The sequence below is a fragment of the Garra rufa genome, chromosome 10 (genome assembly GCF_049309525.1).
Source record: "Garra rufa chromosome 10, GarRuf1.0, whole genome shotgun sequence".
Classification (NCBI taxonomy): Eukaryota; Metazoa; Chordata; class Actinopteri; order Cypriniformes; family Cyprinidae; genus Garra; species Garra rufa.
Window position 1 is genome coordinate 15,592,154 of NC_133370.1, and position 24,714 is coordinate 15,616,867.

The following is a 24,714-nucleotide window of genomic DNA, read 5'->3' on the forward strand; positions in this document are numbered from 1 at the left end:
CGATCGTCGGAGGATGTCGAAGAGGCAGACTGGGTGCTGACTTATGGCACACACACACACTGGATGCAGGGATTGACTGACGAGACAGACTGACTGGAATGCAAGACAAGACAGGTAAGTAATCACAGGTAAGTATTGTAGATCACCTCTAGAATCCGCAAAGGAGAATAGAGTTAGTCCGCTTTCGCAGCAACGAGCCCGGACAATGGTGACTGTGTGTGTGTGCCTTATGAAGGTGCCGTGATTGATGAAGTGCAGGTGCTGGTGATTAGAACTCAGGTGAAAGTGATCGTTGGGTGAGTGAGGTGGAAGAACCTGGCCAATCGGTGACACTACCCCCCTCCCCAGGGCCCACTCCTGAGGGCCGAGGCCTCCGACGTCGCGGTGGTCTACCTCGTCCCCGAGGTGCTGGGAGGTCAGGATGGGTGCTGTGGAATTCCTCCAGAAGGGCAGGGTCTAAGATGTCTCCTCTGGGTACCCAGGTTCTCTCCTCTGGCCCGTATCCTTCCCAATCGACGAGGTACTCCAGCATGCCACCGCGACGTCGGGACTGCAAGATCTCGCGGACGGCGTAGATGGATCCTTCCTCCAAGTCCAATGGGGGAGGGGGTTCCTCTTCATGGCCAGGTTCTGTGGAGGGAAGAACAGGAGAGTGGTAAGGTTTGAGCAGTGACACATGGAACGTGGGGTGGATCCGGTAGTGAGGTGAGAGTTGGAGCTTATACATGACGGGGTTGACCTGTTCCTTGATGGTGAAGGGGCCAACAAATCTGGGACTCAACTTTTTTGAGGGCAGGCACAGATAGATATCCCTGGTGGAGAGCCAGACTTTCTGACCGGGAGTGTATGTGGGACCTGGTATCCTCCTGCGATCCGCGATGGCCTTACCTCTGCGCACTGCCCTTTGGAGGTGGTGATGAGCCTCGTCCCAGACTCTCTCGCTCTCCCGGAACCAGTGATCCACTGCGGGCACCTGTGATGGTTCACCATCCCAGGGGAAGAGCGGCGGTTGGAACCCTAGCACGCACTGGAATGGTGTGAGTCCTGTAGTGGGCTGCCGCAATGAATTCTGGGCATACTCTGCCCAGCCCAGAAACTGGCTCCAGGAGTTCTGGTGACCATGACAAAAGGTCCGCAGGAACCGTCCCACCTCCTGGATCTTGCGTTCGGTTTGTCCGTTTGTCTGAGGGTGGTATCCCGATGAGAGGCTTATGGTCACACCTAGGAGTTGGAAGAAAGTTCTCCAGACTCTGGAAATGAACTGGGGTCCTCTATCCGATACAATGTCTTCGGGGAGTCCATAATACCTGAAGACGTGGTTAAAGAGCAGTTGGGCCGTTTCTAGGGCTGTGGGAAGCCCCTTCAGTGGGAGGAGACGACAGAACTTCGAGAAACGATCCACAACAACTAGAATGCAAGTGTTCCCATCTGAAGGGGGAAGATCCGTCATAAAATCCACTCCTAGCTGCGACCAGGGACGGTTCGGGACAGGCAAGGGATGGAGCTTTCCTGCCGGCAGGTGACGGGGACTCTTTGAGATGGCACAGTCTTTACATCCTTGGACGTAGCGCCGCAAATCCCTTGCCATTTCTGGCCACCAGAAGCGTTCTGATAGCAGCGAGAGGGTGTTGTTGGCCCCTGGATGCCCAGTGCCCAGGGAGGTGTGCGTTGCGTGAATGAGATCTACCTGTTGTTCCCTAGGGATGAACTGACGTCCGGGGGGACAACCCGGCGGAGATCTGGCTGTCGGAGTGGCGACGGCTGGGGGACTAGACCAGTTGATGGGTGCGACGAAGAGGTGTTTCGGGAGGATAGGTGTGGATGTTTCGGGGGAATCCTGGTTATCATGAAGTCGTGAGAGGGCATCGGCACGGATGTTCTTTGAGCCTGGACGGTAGGTGATTTTGAAATGGAATCTGGAGAAGAAGAGGGCCCAGCGTGCCTGCCGTGGACAAAGTCTCTTGGCGTCACAGAGATACTGCAAGTTCTTATGGTCCGTGATAACTTCGAAGGGATGTTGTGCTCCTTCCAGCCAGTGTCGCCACTCCTCCAGGGCGAGCTTGATGGCCAGTAGCTCCCGGTTACCGATGTCGTAGTTTTGCTCCGCCGGGTTGAGCTTTCTGGAGAAGTAGGCACACGGGTGGAGACGTGGAGGAGTACCGTGGCGTTGGGAGAGTACAGCTCCGACACCAGTGGTGGACGCATCCACTTCGACGATGAACGGATGATCAGGATCTGGGTGAGTGAGTAGTGGAGCTTGGGTGAATGCGGCCTTGAGGGACTGGAAGGCTGCGGTAGCTTCGGGAGTCCACTGGAGTGTCCGTGACTTGCCTTTGAGGAGATTCGTGAGTGGGACTGTGAGGAGACTATAGTTCTGGATGAAACGTCTGTAGAAATTTGCGAAACCGAGGAATCTCTGTAACTCCTTGATGCTGGTGGGTTCTGGCCAGGAAACAACTGCTGAGACTTTCCCCTCGTCCATGCGGACCCCTTTCCGATCTATGACGTACCCAAGAAACTCAACAGACTGGAGGTGGAATGAGCATTTTTCGGCCTTGAGGTACAGTTGATGCTCGCGCAGTCTCTGGAGGACCTCCGCAACGTGGAGGCGATGGTCGGCCTCGCTCCGGGAGTAGATCAAAATATCGTCGATATAGACGATGACGAAACGGTGTAGAAACTCCCGGAGCACCTCGTGGATGAAATTTAGAAATACGGAGGGGGCGTTGACCAGACCATAGGGCATAACGAGATACTCATAGTGGCCAGTTGGGGTCACAAACGCGGTCTTCCACTCGTCCCCCTCACGTATTCTTACGAGGTTATACGCGCTGCGGAGGTCCAGCTTGGTAAATATCCTGGCCGATCGGAGCTGTTCCAGGGCCGCAGGGACGAGAGGAAGTGGGTACCGGAATTTGATGGTGCCTTGGTTGAGGACCCGGTAATCTATGCATGGCCGCAGCCCTCCATCCTTCTTGGCCACGAAGAAGAAACTGGATGCTGCGGGTGAGGTAGATGGACGGATGTATCCCTGGGCCAGAGCTTCTTGCACGTACTCCTCCATTGCCTTAGTCTCCGGAAGCGACAACGGGTAGATCTTGCCCTTGGGCAGTGGAGCATCCGGAACCAGGTCAATGGCGCAGTCCCATGGCCGATGTGGAGGTAGCTGGGAAGCTCTCTTGGGGCAGAACACATCCTGGAAGGACGAGTAGCATTCTGGGATCTGGACGGACTGTTTTTCGACTGGACTTTCGACTGACGTGACGTAGACTGGTAAGGGTTTTCGGACAGGCCGTGGAAGTTCTGGGAAACAAGTAGCTGCACACTCGGGCCCCCACTTCAAGATCTCGCCGTTGCCCCAAGAGAGGATGGGATCATGCTTCACCAGCCATGGGCGCCCTAAGATAATGTCCATTGAGGCACCCTCCAGAACCAGAAACTGAATGGCTTCCTTGTGGAGGACTCCAATTCGCAGGCTGATGCTCTCAGTTTTGCGATGTACTCTGGTGTGGCTGGTGGATTTGCTGGTTATAGGCTCAATTTGGTATACTGAGGCTGAGGCTTCGGTTCGGAGTTGGAGCTGGCGACAGAGGGTGCCCGAGATGAAGTTCCCGGCTGACCCGGAGTCGATGAGGGCCGTGACTGTAACAGAGAATGACAGAGAGGACAACTGAACAATGGTAGTCAGGGGATGAAGATTTTCTACTTCGGAGCACAGACCACTCACCAAGGAACGAACAGGATGGATGGGGCAGTTGAAACGGACATGTCCGCTGGCCCCACGGTACAGACATAGACCCCGGGTCAGCCTTCTCTGTCGCTCAGCGGATGACAATTTTCCAGACTCCAGGATCATAGCCTCTGGTTCTGGAGGAGCGGCTGAGTCAGGCGAACGGAGGAGTGCAGTAGCTGCGGTGTCAGCGTTGTGATGATAAGACTGTATTCGGTCTGAACAACGAAGTGACTGTTGAATGAATTTTTCTAGCCCCATGGAATCGTCGAGTGCTGCCAACTGAAGTCTTAACTTCGGTTCCAAGCCGAGCCGGTATGTCGTTAAGAGCGATCTCTCATTCCATCCGCTGGCAGCTGCTAACGTAAACGTAAAGCATATTCTTGAGTTGTCATACTCCCTTGACGTAAATGATAGAGCTGCTCTCCGGCGGAGATCGCTTCGTCCGAACTTCCAAAGACCTCTTTAAAGTGCGCGATGAAATTTTGGATGGTGCTGGTCGCTGGCCCGGCTTGGCGCCAGATGGTGTCCGCCCACTTCAGAGCAGGTCCTGTAAGCAAAGAAGTAATGAAGGCTATTTTAGACTGATCCGTAGGGTATAACTCAGGTTGCATAGTGAAGATTAACGAGCACTGAAGAAGAAATCCGCTGCACTCCTCCACCCCGCCTGAGTAGGGCGCTGGTCGGGCCATGGGACTGGATGGAACGGGTGTCGATGAAGTGCTGGGTGCCGGTGGAGTGGTGGGACACGGTGTTGAGGGATTGCTGGTGGTTGTTCCCATCAAAACTTTGCGTAATGAATCCACAAGTTCTTGAAACGGATCCATCGCTCCGCTGGTGCTGTTTGCGGGTCCGGGCTTCAGTTAGGGAAGCAGACTGACAAACAGGTGAGTGAAACAACAGGTAAAGTTTATTTGTTTTTAGCGGAGCAGATGAAGAAGATGGCGTGCGGGACCGGGTAAGTTTAACTGTCCAGATAGTAGATGATGGTGAGGGTGGCGATGAATGGATAACGTGGTTTTTCTTCCCTTTTGCAGGAACGATCGTCGGAGGATGTCGAAAAGGCAGACTGGGTGCTGACTTATGGCACACACACACACACTGGATGCAGGGACTGACTGACGAGACAGACTGACTGGAATGCAAGACAAGACAGGTAAGTAATCACAGGTAAGTATTGTAGATCACCTCTAGAATCCCCGAAGGAGAATAGAGTTAGTCCGCTCTCGCAGCAACGAGCCCGGACAATGGTGACTGTGTGTGTGTGCCTTATGAAGGTGCCGTGATTGATGAAGTGCAGGTGCTGGTGATTAGAACTCAGGTGAAAGTGATCATTGGGTGAGTGAGGTGGAAGAACCTGGCCAATCCGTGACAGTTTTGTTGTTTCCTGGTAACTTTGGGCTATCAGTTAATATGAAGATTATACATATGATATCTAATTTTCTGAGAATGTGAGTTTCTGAACATGTAGTTTTTAAAAGGTATTTCTAAGAAAAAAAAAACAACAACATTACAGACAGTGTGATAATCCATATTAGTTTTTATTGATTTGTCTGTTACATACATATACATAATTAATTAATTTAATTTCCATATTTGCTTAAAAAATAAATCTAATTGTTAGCTTTCTAAAACTTAAAACTTTTATGTTGTTTTATTCTGTGTTGGGTTAACTGCTATCTGTTATAGGATATATATATAGGATATATATAAGTGTACCCATTAAGCCCACCAAAACTTAAGTTCAGGTGTTTCTCATACATATTGACATAGTTTATAAGAAAAATCAAGATTTATCCCTTATTTCAAAATGTATTAATTGGTTGATGTACATTTTAGAATATAAATATGAATAAAGCCACAAGTTATTCACAAAATATAAAAATGTATTGATTTTAAAGAAGTAAAATATCAGTATATTTATTTAAAAAGAAAATCCTTTTACTAATGATTAAAAAAATGTACTGTGTATATTTTGTCATTCATGGTAGTTGTGTTGGCTACAGTAGTTTACATACATTCTGTGGTACTGTACCATTTAAGCCCATATATTTAAAAAAGTTCATTAATGAAAATAATCTGCTCTACAAAACAATTTATAATGTATTTATTTGGAAATAAACATTTAGTGTTTGTTGTTCACATGCTTAATTCTTTGGCAGTCTTTCTTTTAGTAAAGCTAATAGTTTGACCTCGAGATTAGCTTTGTGCTCAACCCAATAAAACTCATCTTTCCATTTAGAGGAAAATGATATAAAATTTTAAAAATAAATAAATAAAAGGTAACTTCTAGCGTAGGGGTGTGCGGGTCACAAACTAACGCAGGGTTAGTTGTAACACACAATTTTAATATTTCCACACATCCTAACATAACAAAATTTAGTAGACTATCTAGTTGCAATATAAATACAATATAGAGAAAAAATGTGCCAAAATTCAATAATCTTTTAATTTAGAGTTAATTTAAAATGAGACAAACCTGCTATTATTTTATTTCCGGTCTGTTATTTAGCAGTTTAGGTCAGTTTTTTTATGCTTTGCTAACTAGCAAAAGACACATTTTAAATTTCAGTTGCAGATAAGGGATGTTGTAACACTGCGTTACAATGTACCCCGCTTATATTAAACTACACTATTCTATTAGATTAAGTGATATAATTTCACGAAATGTAAACCATTTTGGCTCATTTATGTCTTCCGTTCTGTGAGAGATGTGTGTGGAGGGAGGGGAGTATCGTTTTCATCTCTGTGTTTTTCTTTATGCTTTAGTGCAGACAAGGAAATAGCATACAGGATGTGTTGCAGTACAAATATATTGAGTGTCCCATAAAGAATCACAATTGCTCTTTATTTTCCTTTTCTGAAATTGAGAACTGGTAATATTTACTTTTCACTTGTTTGGGCTACTGTAACGAGATAAGAATGTGTTTTTGCTATGTCAATTTAAATAGTGTCTTTAGTTGTTCCATGGTGGTTTTTGACAAACTTCTTGGATCATCATCTGTCAACAATGTGTAGAAATTTGATAACCGATCTCCAGTGCAAGCAGTAGCGTGTTTACCCACCATGCAAAGCATGCAATTCGCAATTTTTTTCCCAGGGGAAAACGCGACCGTGACGATTTCTTCCGCGATCGCGAATTCTCCTGAGGGGGACTCCGGCGCGGAGGTTTGTTTAGGGCCCACCCTAACAATGCCCCTGAGTGTAAGAACAAAACCATTGCTAGCATAACCATTGGAGGTAGGCTTCCAAGCAGACACAGTGCAATGGGTTTTATTATTCATCTCGAAACAGACTGCCATTGTGGTTCCACCATGAGAATGACAGTAAAATCTGAAGAATTAAGCTTCTTTTATTACCAGTATTTGAGTCATAGGTACCACGAAAGAGTTTTCTGAGTATTAATGGGCCCAGTCCTCCAGACAAGGCAACCTTTTTGGCAGTGAATAAACAAAGACTGCTGTAAAATGTATAATAAAATCAAATGTGTAAAACATTTATTATGGTAAAAAAGTGTGAACTTTACTTGCTTTCATTCAGGGCAGTTTTAATGGTGACAAAGCTTGATTATTCTGTTACATACTTAAAACGTGTGTACTTTTTCTTCACAAAAAGAGTGCATACTTTTAGGGCATAGTATAAGTAGGCGAACTGGGATGCAGCATTAGATTCTATTTATACTATTTAAAATGTTTATTTTTTTCCTTTTAATTTTCTTTGCATGAACAGTAGATGGTGTTTATTCTCAAAACACAAAATGGCAGATATTTGCAACTCAGTATTGTTGTAAATTACTGCTCTACAGAGGCTATTTCTTTCTTTGTTTTTTAATATATTTATTTTGTTTTTCCTTTATTTTTATTGAAAATAACTGTCTTTTTGATTTGATATATGATGGGTAAAGAGAGAAGAATGAGTTTGGCAAAAGGCAGATTAGGTCGATCACTATGCACTTTACACATTACGTCTTTAATAATGTTGACTATGGAAACCAGACATTGGGTCCCAAAAAAGGACAGTGATTTCAGATATTGCCATCTTTGTGTGGATATTTTGTCCCCATAAAATAGGGTTTACTGTACCGGAACCTCACACACACACACACACACACACACACACACACTGGTTTACATGTTTTATGGGGACATAAAGGCGTAATGGTTTTTATACTGTACAAACCGTACTTTCTATCGCCCTACACCTACCCTACACCTAAACCTAGCCCTCACAGGAGATTGTGCACACTTTTACTTCCTCAAAAAAACTCATTGTGCATGATTTATAAGCCTGTTTCCTCATGGGGACCTGAGAAATGTCCCCACAAGGTCAAAATCTACTGGTATTCCTATCCTTGTGGGGACATTTGGTCCCCACAACGTGATGAATACCAGGTACACACACACACACACACACACCCACCCACCATTTTGGTTATCATCTTAGATTAATCATTTTTAGTGTAAAAATAATTAATTGCAATTGGTTATCCCTAAATTGCAAACAGGTTCTTTAGAAATGATATCTACTAAATCTATATCTATGGATATCTATAGATACACCAAATAATTCTCTGATTAACCATTAAGATTAGTTAGATAAATAATAGACAAATGTTTTAAACTGAATGAGAAAACATGCAAATCAAAAGTTCGACAGTAAGAGCTTTATGAAAGGCAGTTACCGTGAGTGAAACATTTATAAAGATGCAACACTTATTTTGTGTAATGAATAGGATACATTGTGATTGCGTGTATTGTACTAAGACAATTAAAAATATGCTGAAATGTTTGAAAAAAGTGCACTTTTGATGATCTGTTGTAATATTAGCACTAACAGTTTTGAAAACTGAGCAGTCGCTTGTGAAAAGTGTACTAAAGCAAATTAAAAAACTGTAAAAGATCGCTTGGTCTGGAAAGCATCTGCTGTGTACAAACAAGATTGAAGAATGAAGAAGATGGTTTTGACAAAATCAAGTCTTAAATGACAGAGAGCTATAATGTTCAATACTCAAGTATAATGACATGCTGAATAAGAGCTCCATTCAAGTCTTTAACTTGTATCATATTCTTTTTACCACTAGATGGTCCCATAATGAAACATATAAAAAAGAATTAGTTTAGTATCCCTAACACAGGATCTTAAATGTTATCACTGTGATATAATAACATCTCTCCATTTTAATTTTTACACTGTTTACTTATCATTATCAAAAAAAATGTCAAAGAGTAGGGATACTTTGGTTACTATCAAATATCAACAGATAAAAAAAATCTAAACCTGACTGCCTCCATTAGAAATCTTATAATGGGTTGTGGTTGGATCTTCCATCAGGACAATGATTGAAAACAAACATCGAAACAAACACAAAAATGTGTCACTGAGGACAAAATGAAGCTTCTGCCATGGCCTTTCCAGTTCCCTGACCTGAACCCTGTAGAAAATAAGTGGGGTGAACTGAAGAGAGGAAGCACCAACATAAAGCTAGGAATCTGAAGGATCTAGAGTTATTCTGTATAAAATAATGGTCTCTGATGATCTCTCTCCAGGTGTTTTCGAAACTCATCAGGCATTATAGGAGAGACTCATAGTTGGGCGCCAATATTTGTGGCCAACGTAAATTACAGAAAAACATTTATTTCATTATGAGCCCCCCCACCCCCCACCACTTTCAATTGTTTTACTTCAGAGAAGGTTTCAATTTTGTGAATTATTTGAATGAAAGATCAAAAGGATAAACAATGCAGATTTATTTCCACAGCTGCCTTTGCTCAAATTTACCAAGGGTGCCAATATTTGTGGAGAGCACTATGTGTTCCTTTAAAGTGCTTATATGCACTCGTGTATATGTATAAATATCCGATCAATTTATGATTACATTTTTTTCTCATTGCTTATCATCAGAAATAGGACAGACCAGAGACATAAAACAGGTTGTGAACAGGGTTCCATGTTGACTCCAAGTGGTCTGATGTCATATCAAACAAACCCCATCACCATTTAACGAAGGATTCTGCTAAATGGGCTGATGCTTTTGACACAGTCAACACCGGATATGCAGTGACATCCAAGCACTCTCCTTTTACTTACGACCCCCCTTTCATCACATCATCTCTCTCTCAAATGCTCTGCTTTGCCTCATCATTAACCGCCAGCTGACGACTAAATAGGCATTAACTCCACAGGCCACTAAATAAAGAGGCCTGAAGGTAAGAGAACATGTAATATCAAGTTACATGATTTTTATTAATAACTCGCCTCTCGTCTTTCAATTTGTAAAGTAATCTTGAGCTATTTAGCTACCATGCGCACGCATATGATCTTGCGCATATACTTACTGTAGTGCCCTCACAGAGTTTAGGCATGTAGGCCGTAAAAAAGAAATTCTCAGTGCTGATAAACACACTGAGCATGAATGCGGTCGAGCACGTATCATATGCACCATTCTGGGTCGGACAGAAGTGCAAGCCAGAGCTGATTGCCCAAAAAGCAAACTGACATCTGTGAAATCCAAGGAGGTGCACCAGCCATCGTCCTGGAGTGACCTAGTGCCACATTCTAGCACCAAGGATGAGCCAAGTGCGGCAAATAAGACACCCCCCCACCCCCTAGGCCCCTACCCTCTCCACACGTCCGTCTCCCCGCTACATCTTGTATTTTTAGCCAAGATCTGAGCTGTGTAACACTTAATATGGAGAAAAAGTCTTCATGTGTGCCTTAAGATCCCTTTCCTTCCCATTCTTCATAATCTTTCATTCATGCTTCATGATGTGTCGTCCCATACACAAACTTTCCGTTTTCCTAAAGGTCATACTAAAATGTTCTGTATGGTTAAGTTTACTTTGCCTCGCTCCAATCTCTAGTCTGGCTTACTCCATGAAGAATAGTGTCTTCTTTTTTCTTTTTTAGCAGCTCTCTCTCTCTCGTGTCAGTCTCAGTCTCTCTCTCTCTTTCTCTCTCATGCACTCACCTAATCCCACCCCCTAAAACGCTCTTGACCCTGTTACTCGTCTCTTTTACCCGTGTGTAGGGGTTTCAAACAGGGGGCCTCAGGACTTGGTCTTGTCTGTTCTGGGTGGCGGGGATCACAGGTCCTTTCTAATTTCATTTTATGAAGTAATTAGTCAGTTTGTTTTAAATTCATTGGAACTACCTATCTCCCTTCTTAAGTATTGAATCATGAAGTGGAACCTTGTGTTCCTTGGGCTCCTTCTGACCTTCGGGCAGCTGTCATGGGGGCAGAAAGGTATGGACATCCCCGAGTACGATGGAAAGGACCGCGTTCACGAGCTAGACGGCAAGAATTACAAGGCTGTGATGAAGAAATATGACGTGATGGTGGTGTACTACCATGAGCACGTAGGATCCAGCAAAGTCGCCCAGAAACAGTTTCAGATTGAGGAGCTGGCCCTTGAGGTGGGTTTGACTCAAAAATCAGCCAACACCTGGAACTAGTGTAACAGTGGGAAATTCTCAAGCTTAGATGTTAATGAAAATCCTTTACTAAATCATTCAGGAGTATCATTCAGAAGATCAAATTTGTTTTAGTTTTACCAAAATATGAATTTAAATGCACACCTGAAATGTGGTTGCAACTGATACCACTTATTTAAAGTCTAGCTAACCTGTTTACTAATATGTCTATACTATTATAAACATATTATTAGTACGTTTTACACAATTAGGGGTGTTTTAATAAGAGCAGAACATATTTGCACATTAGTTAGCATTAGTAGCGAATTGTAAAACTATTAAAATAGTTTAAATAACACTTAAATTAAAACATCTTAAAAAAAGTAAACTGAAATGAATAGTTAATAACTGAAAATAACTAAAACTAATTCTAAATCTATTTAATAAAACTAATAATGACAAGCACAAAATACAATTGCTAAAAAATAGCAACTAAAAATATAAATATAAAAGCTATTAATACTACAACAGTTCATAAATAACACTAAAATAACCCTAGTCAGTACCATTTCGTGTATGAAGTTCTGTCTTCAATTAAATTTTGTTTTCTATATCTGAAAGATATAGCCCTCCACAGGTTATATAGATGGATAGATTGCAGGATCTAAATATTAATTTTGCATTTAAACACAATGCAAAACAAAATATTTAGCTAATAGAAAAATATGTTGTTCCTTGCAATGTCAATCAAAAACTCATGAAGCTAGCAGGCAAGTTCATCTCTACAGGAATTACTGTGTGGCTGTTTATAGCATGTGGTATTTTACTTCCGGCACTTTATAGTTCTGGCCTTATGGAAAGTTCATGGAAAGTTACATTGACCGTAAACAGAGCTGCATGACACTTAAAATTGACAAAACCATTGCAATTTGCATTAATGTATCTATTTTTAATTTGTGGGTGGTTGAAACAATAATTGCACTAATGGTTCTAGCCATAGTTTTTGATTGCTCAACTTTGATAGAGGACAATTGCAAATGAATTAAATTAATGATATAGAGCAGAGGCTTTGCTCTGCATAAGGAAAAGTACTCCACCAGAGCCAGGGGAATGTGGGGCCTGTTACACCAGCCATGAGAACACTCTGGACTATGGCATCTATGTTCAGAAAAGTGCTGATGCACCACACAGTATATTTGCACCCTGAGCATAAGCCTGCATGGGTCATTTTTCAAAGGAATTCATTTTCTGGATTTATCGCAATACGTTATCACTTGGGTTTGCAGACAGGCCCAAATGCAAATACCAAAACTAATGTAAAAAAAAATGATGTAATGTATGGCAAAATAGCATTTGTAGCACCAATACTTAATTTCAGTGTTAACAATTTCAGTTTTATAACAGTACAGTATGTAGATGCTGAAAGACAGGGCCAGGGGCCAAATTATGAGTAACACTGTATTAGATTGCATAAGAAGACAGAGAGCAGCCAGCTGTTGACAACAGTGTTGTCATTGTTGAGTAAAACTAAATGTAGTTTCACTATCAATCTGCTTTGACTCAGTCTGCATTGTATAAAGTGCTACAGAAAAATACTTCAAAAACCCTAAATAAACTAAAACTAAAAGTGAAATAAAACATGAAGCAAAATTGATTTTTTTTTAAATTAAAAACTAAATGAAAATATAAAACTAAAAGCTAATTCAAGATATTAATAACACAAAAAGTATGTTAAAAAAATCTTATCACAACCTTTCAGATAAAAACCAATTGTGATGAGGACACACACTAGAAAACATTAGCATCTTTCCTTAAACTCTCAGCATGCAGATCTCACCCCATGTGGTCAAAGGTTACACCATTGTTTAGCCATGCTGTCACCTCCTGCATACAATAGTAGCCTTTGTGTGTGTGGACCACAGTGCAATCTTACAGAGACAACAGATATTGATATTGTGTTTGCTGTATGAGATTAACTAATGCGAGCAATCGCATGTCTAAATCTTTGATGTCAGTTAATAAGTGGCTGATAGATTTGTGTTAGACATAAATTGCAAGAACATCCAATTGCTCTTATTGTTAAAACACAATTGCACAGTTTTTTTCTTGATAGGCTTGAAATATAAGGATAATGTGTGGTGTAAAAAAATGCATTGCCTATTTAGACGCCCAATAGCTGTTGGTTTTATGAATGTGGCTTTGCAGCATATTGCTTCCTAATACACAGCAGTCCAGCGCTGATGTAATGTTACAGGAGTTAATAACTTATAACAGCATGTGTGCGTTGTGGGCGCAGGAGGTTCTAGCATGAAATCTGCAGTGTTGGCTGAGAGCGTTGGGCACAGTACTGTACCTGTCAGCGGATCCCAGGAACTTGAACGTCACCACCACCTTGCCAAAATAGTCCTGGTTGGTCTCTGCAGCAGCGCTAATTATAGACGCCTCTGCTGTCATAGCTGTTTGTGTGGTACAGGCCGCTGTGATGCTCTGCTTTCTGCCCTTATAGAAACACTTGTATGCTTTGGTTAAATTTCCTTAACAAATATTGGTTAATAATGGGATGACTTACAAACATTGCTTAGGCCTCTGAGTAAACCTAGTTCTAGAAAGTTAACAGGAAGCCATACATAGGTTTGTTGGTCGTAACTTACTGTTTATGCATAAACTGATTATTTAATACATACCGAATTGGAAAGATATGAAGGTCTGACTGAAAGAGATGGAGAAATGCAAAGAGGAAGAAGAAGAAGAAGGGTGTATTACCCCATGGTTTCTCCTTCCTCTATGCCAATTTTGATTTGTCATTAGCAAACTCTATCTAGATTCATTGCAAAAATCCTCTCTTGTTGACTCATGGGTTTTTGTGAGTCACCTTATATAGCCGTGGTCTATTTGGCTTTAAGCCTTTAGCTGAGTTTAGCCTAAGATTTGATTAACAGACATACATCCCCCTCCCTTTAACTAGTCTAATCCATAGGACTAAACCGATAGGAAATTAAAAAATTGCTCAAATATTGATGCTAATATTACAAACAAACTGGAAGAACTCGCATTCTCAGACAGCGCATTTAGGCAAAATAAATAGAACATAATCCTTAAAAAAAAACACAAACTGATATGATCAATATTTTACATGATCAAAATGTTTTAACCAATTTCTAAGCTAAAGGATTAAGCTTGATTTTTTAAGTCAGTTTAATACAATTTTAGTTTATATGACTTGTACGAACAGTTTAATTATATATCCTATTGCTCTGAACATGAATAAAATTGTCTGTGGAGCAAAAAAAAGATAAAATTTTGTGTTGGTATTTTCCATGCAATTACAGTGAATGAGAACTGAAGCTGATATTTAAAAATATATATATCATAAATGTCCATACAATTTATTCGCCAAAATTCCAAGTCTCAGACTGAAAATGTACTTCATTATTTAAAAAGTTCACCTTGGCATTTTAATGAAAGAAATATCAATTTCTGATTTTTGAATCTTCCTTTTGTGTCAGATCTCTACAGTGATTCATTTGATTAATTCTGATTCATTTATTGAATCGATTTGGTCACGGCAGTTAATGCCTTCATAGATATCACATGGGGGCATTACAAAAGCTATTAGACATAATGGATCTTAGAAGTCTTTAGCATCATCTGAAATGTTAACCGGTCCAAGATGGCAGATGTGTTGACATATGTGAACTAGTATCTACATATAGATATCTATGCGTTAACAGCTCACTGGAGGGGAAATTATCAGTGAATAATGACTTAAGATTCAGTCTGTTTTTCATCACATGACATCAAAAGACTTTAAATAGTGTGCATGTGAAATTAAACATGTTTGTGAACTTATAGAGGTCTGAAGACTAAAAATCTTTAGTCAAAGTGTATAGTAATTGTATGGAGAAGAGCAACCAGCACATTGCTTCTTCTTTTGTGTTGCATGGTTAGTAATAGATACATACATACTGAATTATTTATTCAAATTATTTAAACATATTTAGAATTACATGGATGAAAATACGAAAAAAAGAGAGGTATGTGTATGTATAGGAATTGGTTGCACCTGTCACCACCCCAACACCCTGTTACTCCAGCTCAGCAGGGACATGTAGCGCTGTGATTGGTGGAAGCAGCTGTCCATCATACGGGTCAAGTTTCACACCGATTTAGAAAGTGCAGGGGCAGCGCTCTTGATGACGGCTTTTATGGATGTAAGACTGTGGACGAAACTAACCACACTTCTTACAGCATAGCCTGAAATATCTGTGCAGGCAGAAAACAAATTTGTTGTCCTTGTCCAACACGCTGAGTTTGTGCTCAGCTACCAAAACCAGCTCTCAGGCTGATAATAAATACATAATGGTTGTGCTGACAGGACACAAACCCTAAGTCACTTTAGTTTAATGTTTCCACATTAACAGGAACTGCCCTGTACAGGGTATATGCTAGGGCACCACTAACATGCATTAAACACACATGCTGTTTAAAAAAAACATAAAAGACATTAAAAATGAAAAACCTTTATTTTTGTTACACAGCTTGCTGCACAAGTCCTGGAGGATCTTGACGACGAGGACATCGGAATCGGCCTGCTTGATGAGAAGACAGACAAAGCTGTTGCCAAGAAATTAGGTAAGTAAATTGTGATCTACTGCATGTAAAACCACTTTACTACTTCTAATGAACTAATCTGAATGCAGTAATAAAATAAAAATATTTTTCATACCACACTTTAATTGGGTCTGATTTCTGTTATGTGTTTTCTGGTGGAAATCCTCAAAATTAGTTTTTCCTGTTTCAGTTTTTATGTCATACTGTATTTCTCTGGTACAGATTATTTGTTAAATCTCAGGATATCAGCAGAACAACCATGACCTCTGGTGGACATTTCCCACATGGTTCTCGGTTTATTTCCATTTTTTGTGCTCTTTAGGTCTGGATGAGGCTGACAGTATCTATATCTTCATTGAGGATGAGGTTATTGAGTACGATGGAGAGCTTGCTGCGGACACACTGGTGGAGTTCATCTATGATGTATGTGAAAAATGATTTATACCTGGTGCTTATTGTGGACTGTTCTCAAATAATTCCTCAAATGCTAATATATGTTTTTGTTTTCGGTCACTTTTTTATTTTACTTCCTACACTTCTTTCCCCCAACTTCTTTTCCTGCACACTTAGTCCTCAGTGTCAGGAGTCATGTTCTTGTCATTTCCCCACTTCCTAATCAAATATTTTCCCAGGTCATTGAGGATCCAGTTGAGATCATTGACAATGTGCGAGAGCTGAAAGGTTTCCATAATATTGAGGAGGACATCAAGCTAGTGGGTTTCTTCAAGAGTGAGAAATCTGAGCGTACGTATCCAAGTGGGCCATGCAGTGGGCTTTTTTCCATATAAACGTAAGTAAAACTTTTGAGAATTTCACCTGTGGGCTTGTGATTTTTAGACTACCATGAATATGAAGACGCAGCAGAGGAGTTTCACCCACACATCAAGTTCTTTGCCACCTTTAGTCCAAAGGTAACTTATGTAAACGTAATTTACACAACCCTATACTAACAGAAATCAAATTTGACCAATTGTATAGGATTTTCTGGTGATTTTTAATTTTTTTTTTTATCTCATCTAATGTCTTCTGGATCATTGTATTAATGCTAAAATGGCAGCAGTTTCAAGAAACAAATTAACTCTTTGCTGCAGGCTGTATCCACCTTATTTTTCAATGTGGAAGTAAGCTGTTTTCTGGTAATGTCAGAGAATTCCTGTTCATAAGCCGTTGAATAATAACAAAGTGCAGTAAACAGTAAAACTGTTTGCACTACACACCATTGTGTTCATAATTAAGATAATACATTAAAATAGTATGGTAAGACACACCATTTTGCAATATCAAGCGGCAAAACATGTTTTGTACAGCTAAAAATAGCTGGACGTGGATGAGGCCGGAAGCCAGACACATTAAAGGAGAAGTTCATTTCTAGAACAAAAGTGTACAAATAATTGTACTCAACCCCTTGTCATCCAAGATGTTAATGTCTTTCTTTCTTCAGTCGTAAAGAAATTGTGATTTTTGAGAAAAACATTTAAGGATTTTTCCCCATATAATGAAACTATATTTTTAAATACATCTTCAAATGTTCCCAAATGTGGTTGTAAACGTTCCTGGCCAAGGAAAAAGGTTCTTATCTACCAAAACAATCAGTTATTTTCATAAAAAAATACAATTTAAATACTTTTAACCTCAAACGCTCATCTTGTCTTGCTCTCCCTGAACTCTGTGTATTCTGGGTAAAGACAGTAAGGGTATGTCGAAAAACTCCCATCGTATTTCATCCCTCAACTTCCAAAATCATTTCAAAATCATCCTATATCGCTACAGATGAACCGACCCAGTCTTTGCAAAGTGAAGATGCAAAGAAGACCAAACACCTTTAACAAAAAAGATAAAACAGCGATGTAAGATGATTTTGAAGTTGAGGGAGAACATGAGATGGGAGTTTTTCGACATACCCTAACTGTCTTGAAAAAACAGTTCAGGCAGAACGAGACAAGACGAGCGTTTCACATTAAAAAGTATTTTTTTAATGAAAATAACCGAGCGTTTCGCTAGATAAGACCTTTCTTTCTCATCTGGGATTGTTTATAACCGCATTTGGGATTGTTTGAAGCCGAATTTAAACTACATTTTGGAAGTTCAAACTCGGGGCACCATTAAAGTCCACTATATGAAGCAAAAGTTTGAAATGTCTTCCTCAAAAAACATAATTTCTTTAGAACTGAAGAAAGAAAGACATTAATCTTGGATGACAAGGGGTGAGTACATTATCTGTAATTTTTTGTTTACAAATGATCACGCCCACTCTTAATGGGAAAAATAAGGTGGATACTTTACACTGATGTAATAATATTATGGTTGTCCATAGTGCGTAAAATTATCCATAATCAGCTGTAGTGTGTAACAATATTTATACTGTATTCAAATTTAAAAGTAAATCTGCTTGAGTAGTTTTTTAAAGCTCTTTGTTTCTATGCATGTCAATTTGAATATGATTTCTCCAGTGATCAAAACTAAGCAACCCTTGTTTGCAGGTTGCTAAAAGTCTCGACTTGAAGTTGAATGAGGTGGACTTCTACGAGCCCTTCATGGATGAACCCGTCGTCATCCCTGGTAAACCCTACAGTGAGAAAGAACTTGTTGAATTCATTGAGGACAATGACAGGTGTGTTGACTGATGTGAAAACTGCTTAAATGAAGAAGTAAAATCATTAGTGAACATTACTGAAAATGTCTCCACAGGCCAACACTGAGGAAAATGCAGCCATACAACATGTATGAAATCTGGGTAAGCTGATGCTATGTCAGTCAAACCACAGTTTTTTCGGTGCTTGCAAGGCAACACTTGATATTGCTGAAACATTTTGTTTTTCTTCTTTTTTTTTGACAGTTTGCTACAATAAAATCAGCTTGAACCACTTCACATACAGAATCGTTTCAAAGTTTGTTTTGTTGATAATTTCACTCTGCCATTGAGATGAGTGGGAATGCTAATGGATAGCTCTCTCCAGGTATTACAGACCTCCTTGATTTAACCGTCTATAATTTATGTAATGAAAAGAATGGCGATGAAAATGTACGTTGACTTTTTTGAAGCTACACTATGTAACTATGTAACCTTCCAGACCATGTCTTTACTTTACCCAAATACACTTTGATACACCTATAATCCTGATTTACATTTTACAGCCGTTGGGACAGATTTCACGGGAAATTGCATTATTGTTTTGCCAATAAAGGGCCAAGTTACAAAGTGTAGCTTTAAAAATAAATTTGTAGATTTATGAAGCTGATTATTGCAGAAATTCATCATCATAGTCTGTGGAAAAGTAACTTTCAGCAAAGCCTAACATTTTTTTATGCTGCCTTGCAAGCACTGCTTTTCCCTTCAGGACATAAACATATTCATATTCATATATTCACAAGATTATCTATTAGAAATTGTTGCTAGACACAATGAAACTAATGTACAATAAATTAATAATACAGTAAGTTAATAAAGGAACGAAGACATCACAAATGTGTTCCAAGATGTTATCTCATGATCTGTAGTAGTAACAGTAGAGCACAAGATCTTTGTCTTCATGTACTGTAACCATCATTTTCTGACAGGAGGATGCTCTGGATGGCGAGCATATAATCGCATTTGCTGAGGAGGGAGATCCAGGTGTGCAGATATCTTTTTATTAAAGGAATAGTTCACCCAAAAATGAAAACTCTGTCATTAATTATTCACCCTCATGTCATTCCAAACCCGTAAGACCTTCATTCGTCTTTGGAACACAAATTAAGATATTTTTGATGGAATCCGATAGCTTTCTAAGTGTCCATAGACAGCAAAGGTCCTACCGCACTCAAGGTCCAGAAAGGTACCAAGAACATTGACAAAATAATCCATGTGACATCAGTTCTGCATCACACTACTGCCATTAGCTTTATAAAATTGGCTGAACCACTGATGACATATGGACTATTTTGTCGATGTTCTTGGTACCTTTCTGGACCTTGACCATCTATCGAAAATATCTTAATTTGTGTTCTGAAGACTAATAAGGTCCTATGGGTTTGGAACGACATGAGGGTGAGTAATTAAAGGAGTAGTTCACTTTCACAACAAATATTTACAGATAATGTGCTCACCCCCTTGTCATCCTAGATGTTCATGTCTTTCTTTCTCCAGTCGTAAAGAAATGATGTTTTTTGAGGAAAACATTTTAGGATTTCCCATATAGTGGACTTCTATGGTGCCCCTGAGTTAGAACTTCCAAAATGCAGTTTAAATGCAGCCTCAAAGGGCTCTAAATGATCCCAGCCGAGGAAGAAGGGTCATATCTGGCGAAATAATTGGTTATTTTCTAAAAACATTTACAATTTATATACTTTTTAATCTCTACACAGAGTACACATAGAGCTAGACAAGACAGGCATTTGAGGTTAAAAAGAATATAAACTGTAATTTTTTTTTTTTTTTAATTAACCAATCATTTTGCTAGATAAGACCCTTCTTTCCTCGGCCATGATCTTTTAAAGCCCTTTGAAGCTGCATTTTGGAAGTTCAAACTCATGAGCACCATAGAAGTCCACTATATGGAGGGAAATTATAAATTGTTTTCCTCAAAAAACATAATTTCCTTACGACTGAAGAAAGAAAGACATGAACATCTTGGATGACCAGGTGGGCAAATACGTTATCTGTAAAAAAAATCTGAAAGTGAACTACTCCTTTAATGACAGAATTTTCATTTTTGGGTGAACTATCCCTTTAAAGTGTCGTTTTAAAACTTAATACAACTGTAATTCCCACTTGAATGTGTCTGCCATTTTCTTTGGGGTTCTTTCAGATGGCTTTGAATTCCTTGAAATCGTGAAGGAGGTGGCAGAAGACAACACAGACAATCCCGACCTGAGCATTGTCTGGATCGACCCTGATGACTTCCCTCTGGTAACCCTATGGCTTTTATTGTGCTAAGAAATGTGGACGATTCCAAATATAATCCTGGTTGTAAAGAGCAGATACCAGTACATAAGCAGTGATGAGAGTGTCTCTTCGACCTGCAGCTTGTCCCCTATTGGGAGAAGACCTTCGACATTGACCTGTCCTCACCTCAGATTGGTGTAGTGGAGGTTGATGATGTAAGTTTCTCAGAGGAAGATTTATTTGCTGTGTTTTTGTGTCTTTCACGACTGACCTGTTGTATCTGTTGCAGGCTGAGAGTATCTGGTTTGATATGGATGATGATGATGACATGCCAACAGTTGATGAGCTGGAGGATTGGCTGGAGGATGTGCTAGAGAACAAAATCGATCCAGACGACGATGATGATGATGACGATGATGATGACGATGATGATGACGACGACGACGACGACGATGATGACGACGATGATGATGATGACGATGACGACGACGACGATGATGACGACGACGACGACGACGACGACGATGACGACGACGACGATGATGACGACGACGATGATGATGACGACGATGATGATGACGACGATGACGACGACGACGATGATGATGACGACGACGATGATGACGATGATGATGACGATGATGATGATGACGACGATGATGACGACGATGATGACGACGACGACGATGACGATGATTAAACTCTTACCATGTATTATCCAAACTAAAGTCTGTGTAATTGCAACTGTCTGAATCATCAACGTCATAAAAATTCCTTCGTTATTTTTTGTCGGATATCACAAGGTTAAAAATGTCATCATTTAACTGTGACCTTCCACGCATATCTAGGAATGCGCTTATCATTCTCTCTCCCATTGACCCAATGTTTTATTCAAAGACCACGCTCTCTCTCTTAAACCTTCAGATATTCACTTCTAAATGTTGACATCACTTCTAAAACCAAAATCATTAGCAAAAGATGCTTTTAGTTTGTTGTCATCCATTTTTCCATTCATAAAGACATGCTGTAATTGGCAGTTAAATACACCACTAATACATTTGGCAAAGGCCAACCTGACTTTCAAGCATAAAAACGTAACCAAAAATATGTAAGATCGTCAGAGGGAGTAGCAAGATTATTTTAAGTGTACATCCATCTGTAAAATTTGTTGTTATTGTCTCAATGTTTATTTGTACTAATATGTGGATGGATTGTTTGTCCCACTGTGATAGGACCTAAAGGTGCTAAGCAGGCTTTTCCTCAAGGTCATTTGTCATACCTTCTTTCTTTGTTAAGACAGGATGTGACCTTTTGTGACGTTAGACAGAGAAGGGATTGTCCAGCCTTCCTTCTGTGTCTACAAAGTGCAGTAAATCACATGTTTTCTACTGAAAAAGAAACATTAATATTTTATTTTTTTTAATAAAGACAACTTGGTTTAACTCTTAAGTCTTAAAATAAAAACTGATTGGAATAAAGTGCTGTAAATCACAGTTTTTTTGAGACGTTACAAATATGTCTGAAACTTTTAATCTGCTGGTAGTAGCTTATTGATTTGTTAAGAAGTATTTTGAATACGGAATTCATACATCCACAACATGATACTGTTTTTATTTTCTGTTTTACCATATTGTGTCATGCTGAGGATACAGATGTTAATATAACCAGTGACACTTTTGGTACAAAAGATATTTTGCCAAGAAGGTTTATCTCCTGAGGTCACAATAGTCTACTGTCTCACATAGGCTAGACTATTTTGACTTTCATTGCTTTCCTGTTCCAAAAGTGGCACTTTTGTATGAATAGAATAGAGGCTCAAGTGTTGTATTTTGTTGGAATCTCTCACGCCAGACAAAATGCATACATCATAATTGATTGATTGGTGAATTTTTCGGGTATTTTGGATTTTTTTATGTTTATTTTGGAAAGCCTACTTTTGCGAACTAGTCCTAGGTTTTCCACCCGATCGGAAACCAAACCAGTGCACAAAGATTCTCTGGAGAGGGAATATCAATAATTGTCAAAAAGTTGACTTTTTGCCTCGCCATTGCAAAGAGACACCAAAACGTTTGAAAGGGACGGGGCCACTTTCTTCGAGGAACTCAACACTTAAAAAACATAAAAATGTCTATACTTATGCAACCCTTTGTCCTGTCAACATGAAAATCAATGTGCACAGTCTTGCGTATCTTAAAAAAACATGGGCACCATTGGCCGATGAAGTTTGAGTACTTATTAGACAAGGTTAACGGAGGCCGATTGGAATGAAACTTTGTGGGCCTGTTTGACTCAATTAGAAATAAAATCGGCCACTGGGGGGGGGGGCGATATCACATTTTTCAAGGGCGTAAACCAGGGATGTCAAACAGCCCTGCACAGTTTTGTTCCAACCCTGCCCCAACACACATAATATGCAGTTTTCAATTAAGCGTGAAGGGCTTGATTAGTTGGATCAGGTGTGTTTAATAATTGTACATCCCTTGTACATTGCGTGCTTTTTTATATAAACATGCGATATTGATATCATATGATAGAACTCCTTATTCCAGAAAACTTTGCCTCTAGAACCACTCCTGTCAATCAAACTATTTGTTAAATGATTGTAAAAAAACTACTTTTTCAAACAAAAGTTTTTTGCTCTAGAGTCCTCTATTCTCTGGACTCTCTTGGTCAATAACTATAGAAAAAAAATGTTGAAATTTACCCTGTGGGAAGCGATAACGAGGTTGATTAGAAAAGGGGCCTGTCCAAATTTTCACCCAAAATCCTATAAAGCCTAGAGGAAAACTCAAAACATCACGAAACCAAGGAGATCAGACAACAGCTGGTGCTATAACAGTCATAAACATTAAAACATAATAATTCTATAGTAAATTACCTGGATTTGCCAAAAATGCTTGATTTAGGTGGTTACAAGCTTGCTCAATAATGCATTTTTTTTTTTACTGCATAAAGTGGCATGAAATTAAAACTCACCCTATTTTCTAAATGATCATGTTATAGATATAGATCTTATTATGATCAAAATTTTTTGACCTTGTGATGTTTAAAAAATAAAAGTCATAACTGGATCTTCCAGTGAAAACGACAGGCCAGGGTTGCCAGGTTTTCATAACAAAATCCAACCAATTGCTACCCAAAACTAGCAGTCGCATTTTTAGGGTGTCCCCTTGGTAAAAAAAGTGCATTCTGTGAAGTAAAATACAAGCCTTTTGGTGAGATTTACCTGGTAAATTTAGCATTTCCGTGGCTAAATATCATATATAATTTACAAGATTAGTCTCTAACTTCCGCCAGTGTCAATAAACTATTTCGATGACATCACCCTGAACTTCTGCTTCTCATCAAACTTTATTAAATTAATAAATTAAATGTTCTCTAGAATTCAAAGTGTCCTGTTCCTTTTAAGTCCAAAGCCCACATCTTAAAATCCCATTAACAGCTGATGAACGGAGCATTTTTTTTCATTTTCTAGATATGAAAAATACAATACAAAAATATCTTCACAATATGAAAGGAAATATCTGGCAAAGGTTTTGTGTTTTCATGACTTTAAATCCCTTTATAAACATCAATGTAAAAATAATATTAAAAAGATGCAATTACAAATTAGTTTTACTATTAGTTGTATGTCAACATTTATAACAAAAATTGGGCAACATTTCTGTAAGGATACAAACTTTAAACAATAGATATTCTAGAATAAATGACTAAATAACCGACACCATTATATGACAACATTTTGCGATCATTTTATTCCCATATATCTATCAGAAGCGACGGCCGGATTTGGCAAGTATAGGTCTCTGCAGGAAAGTAATGGGAGTTACTAGATCGGGGCGTTTTTAGACCATGGTACCTGATTGGCTGACGTCATAGTGACGGTAGGTTTAGGGGTGGGGTTAGGTAAAGGGAATCATTTCGATATCATGATTTAGAAACACCCAGCAGTTTGAAAACACCCACAAAATTCAGAAACGCCCACGTTTGCTCTGCAGAGACCTCTTCCTCGGATTTGGCGCCACCATTCCTAATACGTGCATACGTCATTATGGAATGTCAGCAGACACGCCCATTACTTCCATTTTAGCCATGTGGC

At 39.8% G+C, this 24,714-nt stretch overlaps 1 protein-coding gene across 1 annotated transcript; it reads left to right on the plus strand.

The window, feature by feature from the left end:
• Window positions 1-10,737: 10,737 nt before the first annotated feature.
• Window positions 10,738-22,093, plus strand: casq1a (calsequestrin 1a). Its single transcript, XM_073848772.1, has 11 exons — window positions 10,738-11,143; window positions 15,679-15,772; window positions 16,074-16,174; window positions 16,384-16,495; window positions 16,589-16,662; window positions 18,232-18,362; window positions 18,440-18,485; window positions 19,310-19,364; window positions 20,539-20,639; window positions 20,756-20,830; window positions 20,905-22,093. The coding sequence occupies exons 1-11, from the start codon at window positions 10,907-10,909 to the stop codon at window positions 21,313-21,315; spliced, it is 1,437 nt and encodes a 478-aa protein (XP_073704873.1). The 5' UTR covers window positions 10,738-10,906; the 3' UTR covers window positions 21,316-22,093.
• The last annotated feature ends 2,621 nt before the right edge of the window (window positions 22,094-24,714 follow it).